The 16,968-nt window shown below is 45.5% G+C and overlaps 2 protein-coding genes across 2 annotated transcripts in view; both read left to right on the top strand.

Annotated features, from left to right (window-relative positions):
* LOC135401735 (phosphofurin acidic cluster sorting protein 2-like) overlaps positions 1–9,669 on the top strand; it is a 30,577-nt gene extending 20,908 nt beyond the window's left edge. The window contains exons 13-20 of the mRNA XM_064634293.1: positions 35–189; positions 782–1,001; positions 1,443–1,485; positions 1,582–1,621; positions 2,211–2,337; positions 3,587–3,831; positions 5,193–5,309; positions 6,538–9,669. Coding sequence (XP_064490363.1) covers positions 35–189; positions 782–1,001; positions 1,443–1,485; positions 1,582–1,621; positions 2,211–2,337; positions 3,587–3,831; positions 5,193–5,309; positions 6,538–6,662 — 1,072 coding nt within the window. The 3' untranslated portion in view covers positions 6,663–9,669. The remainder of the gene's footprint in view (positions 1–34; positions 190–781; positions 1,002–1,442; positions 1,486–1,581; positions 1,622–2,210; positions 2,338–3,586; positions 3,832–5,192; positions 5,310–6,537) is intronic.
* Positions 9,670–11,308: 1,639 nt separating this feature from the next.
* Positions 11,309–13,997, top strand: LOC135400156 (uncharacterized). Its single transcript, XM_064631887.1, has 6 exons — positions 11,309–11,570; positions 13,185–13,255; positions 13,324–13,431; positions 13,536–13,583; positions 13,768–13,821; positions 13,901–13,997. Exons 1-6 carry the CDS (start codon positions 11,432–11,434, stop codon positions 13,940–13,942), a joined length of 462 nt encoding a protein of 153 aa, XP_064487957.1. The 5' UTR covers positions 11,309–11,431; the 3' UTR covers positions 13,943–13,997.
* Positions 13,998–16,968: the final 2,971 nt, after the last annotated feature.

Below are 16,968 nucleotides of genomic sequence, written 5' to 3'. Positions count from 1 at the left end.
GATAGCAGCATTTTTAAATGTGTTCCTTGTGCAGCTGCAACTGCAATTCCAAACCCCCACCCGTCATCCGTGTCGGAGTCGTGGGGCCAGACAGCTTTGTAACTTCGGTTCTGAGGCTCTACGTGGAGCATTTTTCCAGCAAACCTCCCGAGTGGCAGCACTACGTTCGCTTCTTCATCATTCCTTTAGGTAAAACACTTCTGATGTGTAGTTTCCTTCAATGCAACACATTAGAAATATGTTATGCCAATAAGCCTTATTCAGACACTTTGGGGAGGTTGAACTGTACTGTTGTCTTGTAGGACTTTCTGAATTACACTAAGTAGTGTGTGAAAAAAAAAAGCATCGTTTTTCTAGTTCACTAAGTGAATCGGGTCTCTATTAGAACTGTGAAGAAATTTCTTGATGTGCTTGGTAGACAAAAAAAAAAAAAAAAATGTAGGCACACAAAGCTTCACTCTTGCTGCACCTCTAATCTAGCAGGTGTGGGCTGGTTGTGAACTTACCCAAAACTAGGCAGTCAAGTGCAAAGGAGGTGCATGGCACTGGAAAATCAAATGCTGCACTGCTTGAGCCAGTTCCATGGGTGTGGCCAAGTATTGGAGAGTCTGAGACCCTATTGGCCACATAAAAAAAATCAAACTGTTCCCTCATTAGAAAAATGTACCAGGCATTATATAGTACTTGTACGTATAGACACCCTGTACCTGTACTTGTACTTAAGGCTCTGTGAACAGCATCACAGTCTTGAACAGGAGTAAAACAAAGTCATCTCACGCAGGCACAAGTGCAATAGCCAGGTACCTGGCCAGCGTCGATAACTGCTACACTGCACAATTTGTCGAACCAAGTTGGAAAGAGTTGGTGGACCATACCTCAGACGACAGTACCTCGTTGGAATCTCAGGAGCTGATGGACCGTGTTGTTAACTACCTGTCCAGTGCCAATGCTGTTCTCCAGCTTCCTGTGGCTGAAGTCATGGCTACATACAAAGAAAAAAGGTACAATGCTGCACCACTCCCGTTTTTTATCTCCATGCAAAGTATAATTCTCTTTCAAAAGGTTGGTGTGCCATTCGATTGATGTCAGACCAACATTCATGCAATGTCTCGTGGTTGTGCACAAAAATGGTGCGTTGCTTTTGGATCTCATTGGGATGTGTGAGAGATCATGTACGACTAACAACAGTATATGGTGAATTGAAAGAGCTCGAAGGTTACTTTCCCGACATTGTAAAGGGTTCATCCTATGCCAGCTTGGTGTTAGAAGCAACTAGCCCAATATTAAACTTGCTTTCGCTACTGTAAACCAAAGAATCTTATGTGGCACTGGCAGAGCCAACACACTTCTGTGCAGGTTTTAACAACCTGGGTCCGGTATTTAATCGAGCTTATGTGCCGCGTGAACTTGAGCTAACATTGGGTAATTTCTCAACTTTTTAGTTCTGATGAAGAATCTCTGCAAGTATTCATACCATTCATTAGTGTGAGTATCCATATCTGAATACGCATACAGGATCGTTCTCTCGCTCGTTAGAGTCCCGCGTTGCTTACCCGCGTTGCCTTTTCTTTACATTTCTAGGATGTGAAGATAGGAATGATGGAAGGAACAGCAACTTCTGGTACGAACACAGTTTGATTTCTCCGCGAGAACTCTACCGCTGCACTCGCATGTGTGCGGACGTTGCAAGTTGCTCGGAAGAACCAGGAAAAACCTGACCTCTGCACCGTATGTGATACGCAAGCATAGGACCCCCCCCTCCCCGACTCATTCGGGGTTACCCTCACTAAAATTCAGGAGCACTCAGATAGTAGTGTGCAGTGTATCAATAGAGCCCGAAGTTTTAGGGTTTTACCCGATTCTTCCCCGAATTTGCACCCCGAGTTGAAGGTTGCCTCTTTAGGGTGAAACCCGATTTTTACCCGGCAAATTGCCCTCACTGGGATGTCTGTAGGAATGCATTAATTTACTTGTTTGGCAGAAAAATTTAGTTACATCACCATTTGTGGTTTGGTACAAATGGTGATGTAACTGAGCCCGATTTCACACCGAATTTAGCGTACTAGAAGTTTTTTCACCCGAATTCGCACGAATTTAGAGCGCACATTTATTTACCCGATTTTTACACCCCGAATTTAGAAAAAAATATTTCCCGAAAACTTCAGGAACCTATGCCTGTGTGAAGACGTCAGATTTTCTCTTTTTCCCAGTGGATTATGAAGATGGTTCTGTTGCGTTGAGTGGGTCACCCCCATCAACGTCGCTGATGGAGAAAGCGAGAGAAAACACTACGCCACCCAATTCACCTTGCATCAGCAACACTATTATAAACAGTGGGTAAGTACCGACAATTAACTTGCATCATTACATGCGCCATTCGGCTTTGTGGGAATCTCAGTTGCTGGTTTATAGAACGGCTTGGCAGTGTTGTGTTTCCATGTAGAGGTAGCAGCATATATGTTGTTTGCACGCATGTTGATGCGATAAAACCAGCGTGTCAAAGTGAAGAAGTGTCCATTTTTAAAGTTTTTGTATCTAAAGATTAAAACTATGTACTATATTCTTTAAGCCTGCGTTAAAATCGTGCCAAACATATTTATTTTTTGCGGAGCTGCGCAAATATTCGAGCTGAATTTGAATCAAATATTGCTATTCAAACAGTATTCACAGGCGATTTGGAGTATTCGCAGTTTTGAAATATTTTCCAAATATTACTAAAATGAAGTGAAGCAGCTTTGTTGGCGCAGTTTGACGTCTGCATTGTGGACGAGACCGAGGCAGTCGAAAAAAATTTGCATACTATATAATAAAATATGTTGCGCAATAAGAACAGGGATACGTTGCACTTTATGCTGACCCAAAACATAACCGCATTGTCGCGTTTCGGAAAGCAGGGCCAGAGTGGGAATGTCTGAAGTAGAGAGGTTTCTTTTCCTCATACGCATATTATTCTGACTGAAAGGCTGAAGGCTCACCCATTAGGAGCAGCATTTCTACTAATTGGCACGAGGTTATGAAATTTTCCAAAGTGCGATACATTTGAAATACATTCGAATTTGGCTTCTTGTGAATATTTGAATTCAATTTGAATTCGAAAGCAATAATTTGAATCCAATTCACAGTGTGTAAGATGTTCTATTTGAAAACTTCACTGTTCACGCAGCGCTAATTTTTTCTTTATTTTCTCTCGCACAATAGTTCATAATCATGCAAGTAAATTATAGGCTCAAGATCAGGCTCTCTTCGAACTGTAAATTGTTCGATGTATGCTAAGTAATTTTTTGTGAGATGTGTCGCGCAATATTTCTTGTTTAGTAGACACTTCTTCTTTCGTTGGTGGAAACGGATCTAAATAATAAAAAAATATATCGGCGAATATTCTAATTCCGTGCCCGAATGATTTTACGGACACGAGGGAGATAATAATTCGTGAGCGACCAACTCCTGTATCCGCACATTTAAGTCTCCCTTTTTGAGGATGGATCGATGGCAAACTATGCAGTATTTTTGTGATAATAACTTATGGCTTACATATTTGTCTTGCTGCACCCGACGACCTGTTAAAGCTCCACTGTTACGCTTCCAGAGGTGGGAACTGTGCCCCACCAGTGCCAACACCGACTACACCACAACCAACAGAGTCAATGGACCTCCAACTGGATTACTGGACTCTGCCACTGCGAATGGAACAGGGTAAAAGGGGAGAGTCCAACAAGTTCACCCTGAAGCAGGCCTTCCGTTCCCTGCAAGTGTCGCGTCTTCCCAGCATCGGGGAAACCCTTGGTGCTTCACTCACTCTCAGCTACGTTATAAAAGAGAAGAAGCAAAAGAGTACGTAGCAAAACCCCTTGGATTGATTTGATTTGACTCGGGACTGTGGGTGGTACTATTTTAGCTTCGGGCGAATTCGAGAGATAAGACACCCTGATAAGTTGCTCACTGCAGAGTTAGCAGAACAGAATGTGAGAATGTCCGCGGTTTGGTCGTGCAGTGTAGCGCGCAACTAAAGCAAACTTGGTGTATTTATATAACAAATTTGTAATTGCTGGCTCTTTTTTTTTTTCATTATATAGAGAAATTTTTTAATATGGAACACGCCCAGTGAAAACAGGATGGCCGCCGCCACTACCTGCGCCACCGCATGTACCGCGAAACGCCACTTGTCATAAAACGGGTATCAAGCTACGAAGGGTACAAAATATCGAGCTTTATACATCACTTAACGCTAGGAAAAACATACCTGTTGCACAATATCGCTCGGAGCACTCGTAACTTTCGTAACTCCGAACGGCCTCTACTGCTTTCTCGTGTGGGCTCGCCTATCGACGTTTATTGGTCGGTTGACTCGCACTCGTGACAGCTGACAAACGCGCAAGGAGAAAATCAGACTGGAGAGAAAGAAGGTACACCGCCATTGAATACTGAAATGGGTATCACGTAGACGTTTGCGCTAGTGGAACTTTGATTGGCGGCGGCGTCAGTGGCGCGAACAAGAACAACTCAAAAACGGCACAAAAACCGCAACCTACTGTAATCAGCATCCACTGAAGCAAATTAGACTTCGCAAGAGGCCAGCAATGCGCGTTTTTGTGTAAAAAAAAAAATGCGCGATGAGGCGCTCGTGTCGATTTCAAAACTGCGGCGGCGCACCGTAGAATACCGGCGTCGGTGTCGCCACATGTCTACACGCTTCTTTTACGGCTACCTACCGAGCACAAAAATACGCCGACGTCTATGGGGACACGCACGAGCGACGGAAATTCTTCGTTAAACTGAGGATTTGGTTAAACCGACGTTCGTTATTGATAGGTTCAACTGCATTGCCCCTAATGTTGCTACTCAAAAAAAAATTTGTTAGTGTGGCTCGAGAGGGTTTTATATTGATGGTATGTTTATAGACCCTTTTCACTGACCTCATTCCGTCCGCCATACTTTTGTGTTCGCACGTGCTCGCACCATAGTTAATGCTGGTAGCGTGCACGCGCCGTGCACAAAAGTATGGCTGCCACAAGCAGTGGGAAAGGCTATGCCGTCTGCGACAGTGACGTCAGATGAAAAGAGTCTATAGTCATGCTGGGATTAAGTGTCTTGGTTGTTTCAATAGTCTTTGTTCATACAACGTTTACATCGAGTAGAGTACTCGCTCTCTCCCATTAACTGAAATGTGCGTTACCCTCATTTGTCTCCGTTAGTCATGCGTCTGGGCAAGAAGAAAGAACGAGAGACCGACAAGGAGTCCCGTTGCCAAGTGGTGGAAGGCGTCCACCGTCTCATCTGCTCGTGCAAAAACGTGCAGGCACCTCTCAAAGGTTGGCACCATTTTTACTCTGCTCTACTATAATACCTAGGGCCTGACTTTTTAGGGTTAAACCCGTATCCGCCCGATATTTACCCCCCGAACGAAATCTGTAAAATTCGGGTTTAACCCGAATCTACCCGAAAACATCCGGGTTGCGTGGCACACTCATAAGCGTGCATTAAAATAAAGTTTGATAACATTGCTAAACATTAGTTCCATGTTAAGACAAATTTTTATTAAACAAAAAAAAAATCACCCGAATACACCCGAATTCCTGACGACAGAATATGCCGTAACGGGATTTAACCCGAATACACCCGAATTTTCGAATGAAAAATATCACCCGATATTTACCCCCCGAATTTGGCCAAAAATAAAACCCGAAAAAGTCAGGCCCTACATACACACCTTTCGGAAGGACACCGGCCAAGTGCAATAATAATTGCGGACGGTGATCCAATCACACGTTTGTGGTTTTTTTTATTGGCTGTTCGCGCTGGTCTTCTGACTCGGAGCAGACAGGTCCAGCTCGCTCCAAATCCAAGCCATGGGATCTCTCACGAGCCGAACTCTGCATCTGGCTTTAGAGAGACGACGGAGATTAAACGGAACGTGGGCATTGCTTTTCTGCCGGAGCATAACTGGGTGGAGGAGCCTCGTACAAACGCAGCATTAAAAGAAATGTGCTGGTGCAGTAAGGCGCAGTCTCGAAGCAAGTGCTGACGGTGTGGCTCTGGAATGTGGTCAGAGCACTCGGTCTTCGACCAGCCGAACACAAAGCGCTTCATCAGAGTACTCTAGAGCAGCGTTTCCCAAACTTCTCGTTGCGTCGGACCCCCACAACCACTGAGAATCCATTCGAGGACCCCCGTTAAGTATGATTCATGTTGACATAAAGAAGGGACGTGAAGAAAAGGAAAGGAAAAAACAAACAAACAAACATGCCATGCAGGATATGGGAAGGTAGTATATTTCTGCCTTCTTTATCATATATCAGTATCGCTCCCCTAAGAGATGACGTGACCAGCTCTTGGCAAAACAATCTTCTGGCTGTCTTTGATCGTCGTGGACCCCCCCGAACAATCTTGGGGACCCCAGGGGTTCCGCGGACGACACTTTGGGAACCGCTGCTCTAGAGTAATCTGAGGTGACAAGTTGACGATACCATTAACGTCGCTGCTAATGTAACCGTAGTTGACAGCGTCAGGCTTATCGCCGATTCCTTTCTCCCCCTCAAGTCGCTGTGGACGGTGTTGACTGGAATGGGGTCAAGTTCTTCCAGCTGACTTCCCAGTGGCAGACCCACATCAAGTACTTCCCAGTGGGACTCTACATTGTTCCAGAACACGGGCCGGGACACTAACATCACCCCAGTTTTTCCCCATCTGTCTGCTGTACATAAGTCATTTACCCGCAGAGAGTCACTGTGACTGTCGTCTGACAGCTAACTGGGCAAAGGAGACAGTGTTATTTGGAGTGCACCGTCTCTACAGGTGATGCCTCATCGAGAGTTTGCTGTCACCCAACACAAAGTTGCGGCCAACCTAATATATACATATGCATGTTGTCTTGTGTTGCATCGATCGATCGGTGCAGTTTGATGTTGCAAGAAGAGAGAGACGCCGAGTTTTTTTGTCTTTCTCTTACACTGGCTCAAGTCGTGATGGTGGTTTGTTTAGATGAGTACTGTACTGTGGAAGAACTTTTACGTGGTTTTAGTATGTTGTTTCGCGCTTTATTTTTCCCAGTAGGTGACGAACCCCCCTGCCATTTACTGTGCTAGAGTCTCTCCTTCCAGTGTCTCTCCGACAGCGTGTAGCGTAGGTTTTCGATGGATGGATTAGCCAATGCATATCACTAGAGTGACTACAGAATTGTCTTTTTAGGGTCTTTGTCCTTTTTGGGCAACTGCAACTTTAGAAAGAGCTTTTTACGTGCTACTCTTACAACGCAACTGTTTAGTCAGATCGGAGTAATATTTATTTTCCGTCACGAGATAGTTTTTTTCTTGTCCCAGTGTTTCTGCTCAGCTTTTGGAACTCTGTATTAAGTTTTTGTCTTTTTTTTAGTATTGCTGCGCAATTTCAATGTGTACTCGTTTCTCTAGCCCCTACCACAAAATAGTAAATGCTCCGTAATAATACTTTGAGAGGCATCAGCGTAGAAATGTCACAGAGTGGATGCTGCGTATATCCTCGCTCGATTTTTGTTCCTCGAATATACTTCATTATTTGCAGCCCGAGGTTTAAATAAATGTTGCCAACTAGACTGTGTAGAAGATTGCTAAATGTAGAGGATACGCTTTAAAACCAGCCTAAAATACGTACTTTAATTCGCGTTACTTTCTGGCTCGTTCATGGTGTGCGGAAGATTGATACGAAATAAGGCTTCAAGTAATGTAATACCAACGCTAAAGCACCACTAAGTTAGACCATAACTGAACTGAAGGAACTCCGAAAATCTGTTGAATTCAAAGGGTTTGCTTACATTCCTTGTGTACTTGGCCATGCAAAAATGGGAAAGTAGTCTTCTGAACATGTTGCCACGTTTGCTTCCTGCTATGGTAAAATGTGTCACGAAGCGTTGTTACATTTTCCTAGGCCTTCATGTATTACACCAGGTCTGAAAGCCCATAAGGAAATGCTGTGCTTGTGTGCTGCAGCTTCCCCCCTTGATTTGATTTGATTTGATTTGATTTGATTTCATTTGGTCTTTTCTTCAAGGTAAAAAGTCACAAAAACTGAGTGGTCCCTTGCAGCTGTGGTTTGCACAGTTTCTTCAAGATGCGCGCTATAAAGTGTTTTATTACTCTTGGGCATATTACCGCACAAATATTCACGCTCTGTGCCATCCAACGACATCGGTTGCAATCTTATAGGTGAGCCATGTTACGGGCATGACCTACGAGATTATAACGACCATGGCATAGGCACACCTTCCCAGCACCGCATTTGGAAGCTTGCGGTGGCGCCACTCATCGGCCCGGTTACTGCTTCCTCAATCTCTGCAATACTTTGTACTTTAGCTTTCCTTAGTATTTTTGTCCCACGGAAGATGATTCTTTCTAAAGTTGATTATCATCATCATCATTCTACAGGGTTTCATAGGAGCTGTTGCTGTCGTCTGCTACGGTAGTCGTACGTCCGCTTCTGCACGTTCAAAATTCAAATTTTCCATAGTCCAATCAAGACGTAGATCTCGCGGGCCGATGAGTAGCGCCCCTAGTGGATCATGCAGCTGGGCTCCTCACTGGGGTTGTCGAATGTGACATGGTTGTTATAATTAGAGCCTGAAGTTTTCGGGAAATATTTTTTCTAAATTTGGGGGGGTAAAAATCGGGTAAATAAACGTGTGCACTAAATTCGTGTGAATTCGGGTGGAAAAACTTCCAGTATGCTAAATTCCGGGGGAAATTGGGCTCAGTTACTCAAAGTAACTGTACTGGTTTTGTACAAACGGTGATGTAACTGTGTTTGCTGCCAAACAAGTAAGGTAGTGCATTCCTACAGACACTCAAGTGAGGGCAATTTTTCCAGGCAAAAAACTGTGTTTCACCCTAAAGGGGCAACCTTCAGTTTGGCGCGCAAATTCGGGGAAGAATCGGGTAAAACCCTAAAACTTCAGGCTCTAGTTATAATCTAGTAGGTCGTGGTTACGGGTTACATTGCGGTACGTAAGTGAGCTGCAGAAGCTTTCAGTGGGAGAATTGTGAAGCTTTCAGGCCTGGCATAATAAATGGAGGGCTAGCATCTTCCTACCACATACCACAATGTAAAGGTAAAGGTCGAGCCAATGTCCCCGAGACATGCCGTAAAATCTACTAGATTTAGTGACTTTCTACCAGGTCCAGCAACATTGAATTCGTTCTGTGGAATTTTTTTCCCTCTTCTTTCCTGCTATTTAAAAGGGACACAGAAAGCATGTGCTGTCCAAGCAATCACCCAAAGTCAGATAAGTGAGTGCTGTGTTGTCATGTGCATTTGTATGTATGTAAATATATTTGCTTTTGTAAAATAGCGTGTTAGTCATTATGTAACAGTGCTGGTACAGCATGGCTACAATGTTGTCTGTTGAATTGTGTCGATGTCGCGGAGATAGACGCATCAGTCTGGTCATGAGCCCGCTGGAAATTTTGCCTGTTTCATGCTCACAGTTTCTACGTGCATACAGAGCACAATCAGCGTGGTTGTTCTCGGTGATAGTAAAAGAAACAGAAAAAAGTTTGTACTGATTATGAACAAAGTGCTGCGTAGGCTCGCGAGAGTTGTGTAGGACATATATGGCATACATTTGCTACTGTCTAGAAAGTGTACACCACATATTATACATACGACTTCTTTCAGTGTTAGAATAAACGTGTTTTCAGTCCATATTGCGTGATTTTTGAAGCGGAGGTGTCGGGGATGCTCCTTCAGTCTGAATAAAAAAAAGAAAAAGGTTTCCTCCAGCCTGTGTTTTCTACCATGTGCAGTAATAGAGAGTTTACGTTTGCCATGCTCCCAGTCGGTAGGTGATTACCAGGCTCCAAGGCCATTCTATAGACTGGGGGGTGGCATGTTCGAATCTTACCACTGGCTGTACTCTCTGACAGACATTCCAAAAAGACGTTCCCCAAGAAGCTTGCCCAGGACGCACACTACCCCTTTGCCTCCCACTTCTGGCCCCGTTGCCCGAACGTTGAGGCTATTCCTCGTGCTGCCTTCTGTAACTTTGCCCCGTGCTAAAAGAAAGAAGCGTCGAGGACATGCAGTACCGTGTGCGGAAAGCACTAGCGAAGCTGAGCACTGAGGGATAGCCTCAACATCTGTGCAAGCGGGCCTCGTTTCCTCTCCCCCAGCTATCTGCGTCTGTACATGGCTACAGCTGCGAGAAATAGAACCCTGGCGTCAGTGGCGTCACTGTAGGGTATGCGTCCCCCCCCCCCCTCCCAAATAAGATACCTTTCCGTACCACTCGATACACGATAAGTAGCACTATCAAACTACAGACAAAAAGAAAAAGAAATCGCGTGCTCGCTGAGGGCTCATGGTTTTTGCTCTTCGCGCACTGAGAAAGCGAGGAAGTGGCGGTACTGGTGCGGCGCGTCACCCCTCCCACCCCCCCTCCCCCGATGACGCCACAGCGTACCGTAAAGAAGGAGCATAACTTGAAAGTAGGGTTGCCACCAGGCCGGTATTATACCGGCACGGCCGGTTATTTCCTCGCTCTGCCAGTTGCCGGTAGGAAGGTGATACCGGCAGCCTTTTGCCGGTATTTGTCGCTCAAGACCTTTCATATGGGCTTTTGCGGAGTTTTCTCTTCAACATTCCACTACAGCTTGAATAAATCTGGAGCATAGATCCAACTCCGCAGTCACCAGTTCTTTCCTTGGTTATTCATTATTATTATTATTACACACAGGAATATATGTTTCCTCTTATTATCTTGAGCTGTCTCTCTCGTTTTCTGCGTGTTCTCTTCCACCCCTCACCCACTTCCCTTTCCCGCGAACCTTTCCTCCTTTCCCTCTATTCCACCTCCTCTCTCTCAGCCGGTATTTTTCACTACGAAAGGTGGCAACCCTACTTGAAAGGCGTCATAGACTGTCTAGAGGAGGTTATGGTCATAGGCTGTACGACCTCATTGTGTGTCGCCGACGCGCCATTTGATGCAAAGCGTTGTTTACGGCGCAAGGAGACAGACACGTGTCCATTTCGTAGATGGAGCTCTTCGTTCATGGACTCTTCTAGTTAGTTGCAACACAGCGGCCCCAGCTGGCCACAAACCGGCGTCGATTACATCAAGAACCAGAAATCACGTGTTCATGAGCTGTCAGGAAATGGTGGTCGTTGCAACCGCGTCGCGTACAGCCGTTATTTTACCTTCTGCCAACACCAGTTACCTGAGCGTTGTATGTATAACAATCGTTCAAGTTGTGTTCGTCATTGACCACGTGCATTTTTTTGGCTGAACTTTCGTGGCCCTATACAGTGGTGAACGAGCTCGCCGTTGTCGGCCCTGTAACGCCCTGGGGAATGTGCGTCGTGGGCCGACTTCTAACGGAACTGTGCCGACATTGTGTGACAGCCGGCACCGAGATTCGAACCCTCCCAGACATCAAGAAGCACTTCAGCGTCCAATCTCTCTTCGTGGATGACGGTCACTGCGTGTGTGAGGAAGAGGAAGCGAGGAAACTTTTTGCATTCCATATCCAGTATGGCGATGTCGTTTCTTGTTTTGGCTCTGCTCTTTGGATTATCCGCTGCAGGACCACGACGAGGCTGTGATGGGCGTAAGTGTAGGACGCTGTAATGAGTGTGGCCATCCTTAAACTATATCCTTTGACACGGGAAGATTCATCGTGCGTATTTTGCAATGTTGTATGCATTTTGGAATTGAATGATTGCCTCACTAACCTGTTGAACACTCACAACGTGCTCTCTGCGAGAGACCGGCCTCGGTGGCTCCCATTGGAGCAACACTTGGACACCTAGACCATCCTGATTTCCGGTCAAGGATGCTTCCTCCTGAGTTGTAGACGTGCCTAAACTATTTCTGCAATGCCAACGTACAGTAAAGGACCGGAAATCAGGAGGGTCTATGCCCGTTTTCAACCTATGGGTCAACCTATAAGAACGACACGATATGTAGTCCGTCCACTCAGAGTTACTCCGCTGGGGAAATTATACTGCGCCACCAAGTGCCTCAGGGCTCCTATAGATCGGTGTCGGTGCACTATTTGTTCTTGCTACGTAGAGTGATGGGGCTAGACAAGCCAGAACGGGGCGTTCTTATTCCTGGCAGACATCGGCGTTTTCGTCAAGTGCTTGAATTGCGTCGTTCGTGGGGCGTATAAGGACTCGTGCGTGTTTGTCCCACGATGGGGATTGCTTCCCCATCTTCCGTCCTTTTGGATGGATCAGTTGACAACGCGTTCATCTACTGATCCGCCAAAGATGTGGGTTCCAAGCTGGTCGAGGACGCCGAAACTCTGCGCGGTGCAGGTTGCTGAGGCACAGCGTCCTCCATGAGTGACATGGTCCCGACTCGCGTGACAGACGCGATAGGGAATCCCACCCATATTGAACACATAAACCGAAAGGGACCCTAGAAACGATTCTCCTCGAGTTAGATTCACACTAGATTCACAAGTAGATTCTCTTCTCTTTGTTATCCTCTGCATGTGAGCCTTTTTGCCTGCCTAACCTGGCCCAAACTTTTTTTTTCCCTCTTCATGTTCACTATCTCATTATCTATTACACCCCAAGCCCTCACTAATCACGTGCAAAAAAAAAAAAAGGAAAAGAGAGAAAATTACTTATACCCTGAAACTCAATATACGTACTTTCAAATCGACTTTATAAGCAAGTATTCCACACTAAGCCAATTCCCCATCCTAACACAGCACCCCAAAGACGAGGGTAGTTCACCTTAGTTCAAGGGGACAGTGGTTAGATTTTTTCCCGTCAATAATTGACTCACAATGCCCTACGGTTCCTTAGCACATAGTCCACTGGCTATTTGAATAAATTGCCAGTGATAAGGACGGTGGCCTATAGAGAAGAACAGTCTCCGTTCGAAATATCCGAAGCTACGACCTGAGGCCTTTGCTTCAATCCACGATTAATATTAGCTAATTTTAGAAAATGAAGATGCGAAAAGGTAGAACACTCGCTTCACGCAGCCGATTCTCATAAGCCTCTGGCTCGGGGACACTTTCACGGCTACATCATGGATGAAACCCCACTCGGGGTGGTCTAGGACTACGACTAAGCACAGGATGGGAGTTGGCATAACGTTCTTCTATTTATCTTTCTGTTTGAAGGATACGACCTGCCTATGAGCTGTGAAATATATTTGCAAACTGTATCTATACTAAACCATGCCGATTTTCGTCCCTTCGTAGTATGGAGGAAGATCGACCATTGCAGAGGCAACGACGTCACAATCGAAAAAATCATGACGAAATACGACGAAGTAAGGGGAAAAAATTGAAGCTTGATGTGTGGGCGGTTGCATAGAATGATGTATGGACATTGCGTTAGGTCCCTGCAGTGCGCAAATCAATGCAGAGGTGCATTGCCATCATGACAGCCCCACGGTACAGAAACAGGACCGACCTCGATGAACACGTCTGTACCAGCAGGAGCATGGTATCTATAACACAGCGAACAGTTTACTATTAGTCTCTAGCAAGATATGGTAGTTGATATAGCAAGATTATAAGCGCTATTTGCTTTCTTCCTGTTTGTTCCAGTACCTTGATGCCGCTGACTGCCTTGTGGACGTCGTCGATGATGTTAAGGTAAAGGCTGGGAGTACGGCGTTATTCGTAACCAGCTGTATGTAGTGCTCTGCTAACAGGGAAAGTATCATGGTCGGGGCACCGCTGTGACCTGTATATGTGAACTACTGTAATTGAAAAAACTAGCTTACATATGCTTGCTTTCTGATTCGTCATGGGCTGATAAACGTGTAATTGTTTTCAGAACCTCGTGGAAGATCTCGGAAATGGTGACAAACGGCGCGTGAAAAGATTTAAGGTGTGCACCACTGCTGTTTTGTTGTCATAACGGAGTATTTGCCCTCACGCTGTCTCACTTTTGTTGCACCTTCACGCAGGAATGCGCCTTGAGGGTTCATCCGGGACCACGTTACTACTGAAAGACTTGTTGACGCACAATTGTTTTATAAATAAATAAATAACTAAATAAAGTAAGGGGCGTTTCACATAATGGACCCTTTGTGCGTGCGTCTTTTCATGGCGCAAGCTGCGTTAATTGTGATGTGACCGCCATCGTCCCTGTTTTGCCACTTGCCATGGCGCTCCAATTTTCAAATACATTACAGAACGTTGCGTTATTTTTTGGGTGGCAAACAATGTTTTTTCGAGCTTTGATTAAGTAGCACAATTCTCGGTAGCGTTCCGATGCGGCACATTAGGGTTGCAGTGCAGCTGGGATTATTTATTTATTTATTTAAATATACCTTCAAAGGTCCCTTGAGCCCGTGCCCCGTCCCCATACTATGTTCTAGCTCACCATACCCCACTGTGCCATAAACTGTGCTCTCTTCCCGCATTGCAGACATTGTTGACAAGTGCCGTGATGATGCGCAGCGAATCGCGGGTGCCGGCCAATGGTTGAGCAGCCACGCTGCAGCGACGTTTGGCGAGTAACAGCTCACCAATACGACAAGCTTGGAGGCAGAAAAGTAGGGTAGCCTCACTAATACTCAATAAATTATCGCTTTATCAAAACGTAGCAGCAGGCACCAAGTTCCCTTTTGTTTTGGTAAGGGAATTCGCATGAAATAGTCAGTGAAAACCTGGAAAAGTCGGGGAATTTGAAGACTGCAATTTGGTACACACCCTGTCTTTTCAGTACTATTTTTTCCTGGTTCATGTTGAAGATGCTTTCCTAGAACGCGACATTTGAGTTGAAAAATATGTTGCGATGTTGCTTCAGTGCTTGCAGCACTGCAGGATTTAACCTGCATACCAGTGCAGGATTTAACGGGGGGTAGATGGGCCGTATGCCCTGGGGACCCCACCAGAAAGGCCCTCACCACTGCAATAAACCTCTCCCTGTTTGTAAACAAATGACGTCATAGTGTTCGACAGCGCCACAAATTTGGTAGAGTTACGCTCGATGCTAGAAGTGAACAAGGTCGCGCCCGAAAGCCACGGTCTTGAAGGGCTTACGATGGTCCCTGGAAGGGTCGCGACCTCCGGTCCTACTCTTCTTTCAATGGGAGGGAGCGAACAAGTGCCCGTTCGTGGAACCCAGCCCTCTCCTTCCGATTTGTTTCGGTTTCAGTCTGTCTACCAACGTCATGATGCCGTTTCTCTGGTAGAGGTCTACTGTCTTCCGTAAACGATACGCTTTTATGTTCTCGCCGAAGTCACATATATGCACCAAGTCAGCAACAACTGTCGTACACTTGGAAAATACTACGCCAGTTGAAGGTTCGTACGGTTCGTGCCTGACCAGCGGCAAAAGGGCCTGCTTCTGGCGGACTTACGACAGTGCCGCGACTATGAGTGGAAAATACAAAGGTCTTCAAGCACTAGCATCACGGAAGAAAAATCCTCCGGTTACGTGGGTTCCTTGTTCAGGGCACTTTCTGAATCTGTCGGCAAAACCGAAAACAGTCATCGGGACACGATGGTCCTGCGGAGCGGGTGTTGTGTGTATCATAGCTACTGCGTTTTTTTTTCTTAAAAGCCCCGGAAGTCATTGCTAACGATCGAGATTCATTACATATACACGAACATATACACACTGTTGCCTACCTACGGATAGTGACAAGGATATCCGCGGAGGTGCACTGCTTTTTGAAGCTAGGCTCTAAGAAAAAATGGAGGCACGGTTTAAAAACATCATTTTCATTTATCACTTTTCAGTACATCAGAAGACAGGACCGTCGTAAAAACAGACATTGCAAGCAATACTGATCTCGACAACCCTTCCCTTTAAAATGCGCTCACATGGAAATGATGGAACAGCGCTCCGTGAGCACACACAAGTACGACAATTCACACCATCAATCGTCACACCTTACCACATTCTTTCCAACGTTAAATAATTCGTAGCCCAGCAGGCGTTCGTCACAACGTCTAACGTTTTAACATGCACCTTGAGTAGGGTTTTCATCTTGAGGGGGGAGCTGGAGTTGCACAGAGGAAGGGGGGTGACAGCGTTCCCAGCTGTCTAATATCGTTTAAACTATAATATAAAATACATTTATACCCGAAAATTTGGGTCTGAAGAAATCCCCTGATCTCGAACGCATGAGGTATAGTTGACTGACATGCAAAACACCAGGATAATTGACAGCACGCGGTAAACTAAATCAATGCGTGTATCGTAGCTCTAACGTTTGCCGCTTTCCTGACGTAATCTGACCTTCATGTCTTTCTATCACACGCGGAGCACAACTACTAAGCCGTTTTGTAAGCGACATTTTGCTCAGTATAGCAGCCTTCGGTTGCGTAGCTTGGTTTACGAGCACCTTGTAGCCGTAATTGTAGTTACTTTTCGAGGACAGCAAGTAAAGCGTCAAACTGGGCCTGTTGTCGGTACGACGTGGGGAAATTAAAAACAGACGAAGACGCAGAAGACACACAGATAGCGCACACGCGAGTCCGCTATCTTATCTTCGTTTGTTTACTGTATAGGGCTTTTAATTTTCGAGGAGAGTAAGTTGAAACGCGGTGAAATAGCAGTAAAATGCAACCTTAATTAAGTTAATCGGGTAGTGTCGTATAGGTTTCAATGCATCAGTTCCCAAGCGTTTGTTTTTGAGAAAGTTACAGCGAGAGTCATCAAATGCTCCCGTTTGAACGACTTTTTTAAGTGTGCGCAAAGTTGCGTTTGGAATGAGGCAACGGGACCTTGCTGGTGATAACTCTGAAAAGGAACTATACCGCTTGGTTGTAATCAGCACTTCGTGTAATTGCGGTTGGACAGTGCAAGTGCAGAAAAGTAAGTTTTTGAGAGTTGTATTTACTCGTATTTCGTTACTTATAGCGTCCTCGATAAACTTGCTCCGGAATTGTCCCGAAACCACAGTGGTGCGTGGCGCTCTACACTGGCGGTGCCCTGGGCGGAGGCATTATCGAACATGAAACTGCACTGCACTGGTGGATCTAATGGATACTAGCATGCGCCACCTAGAGATCTGTGCTC

Source organism: Ornithodoros turicata, chromosome 7, assembly GCF_037126465.1.
Source record: "Ornithodoros turicata isolate Travis chromosome 7, ASM3712646v1, whole genome shotgun sequence".
Taxonomy (NCBI): Eukaryota; Metazoa; Arthropoda; class Arachnida; order Ixodida; family Argasidae; genus Ornithodoros; species Ornithodoros turicata.
The sequence above is the reverse complement of the archived record's forward strand: the minus strand, read 5'-3'. Positions and strand labels throughout refer to the sequence as shown.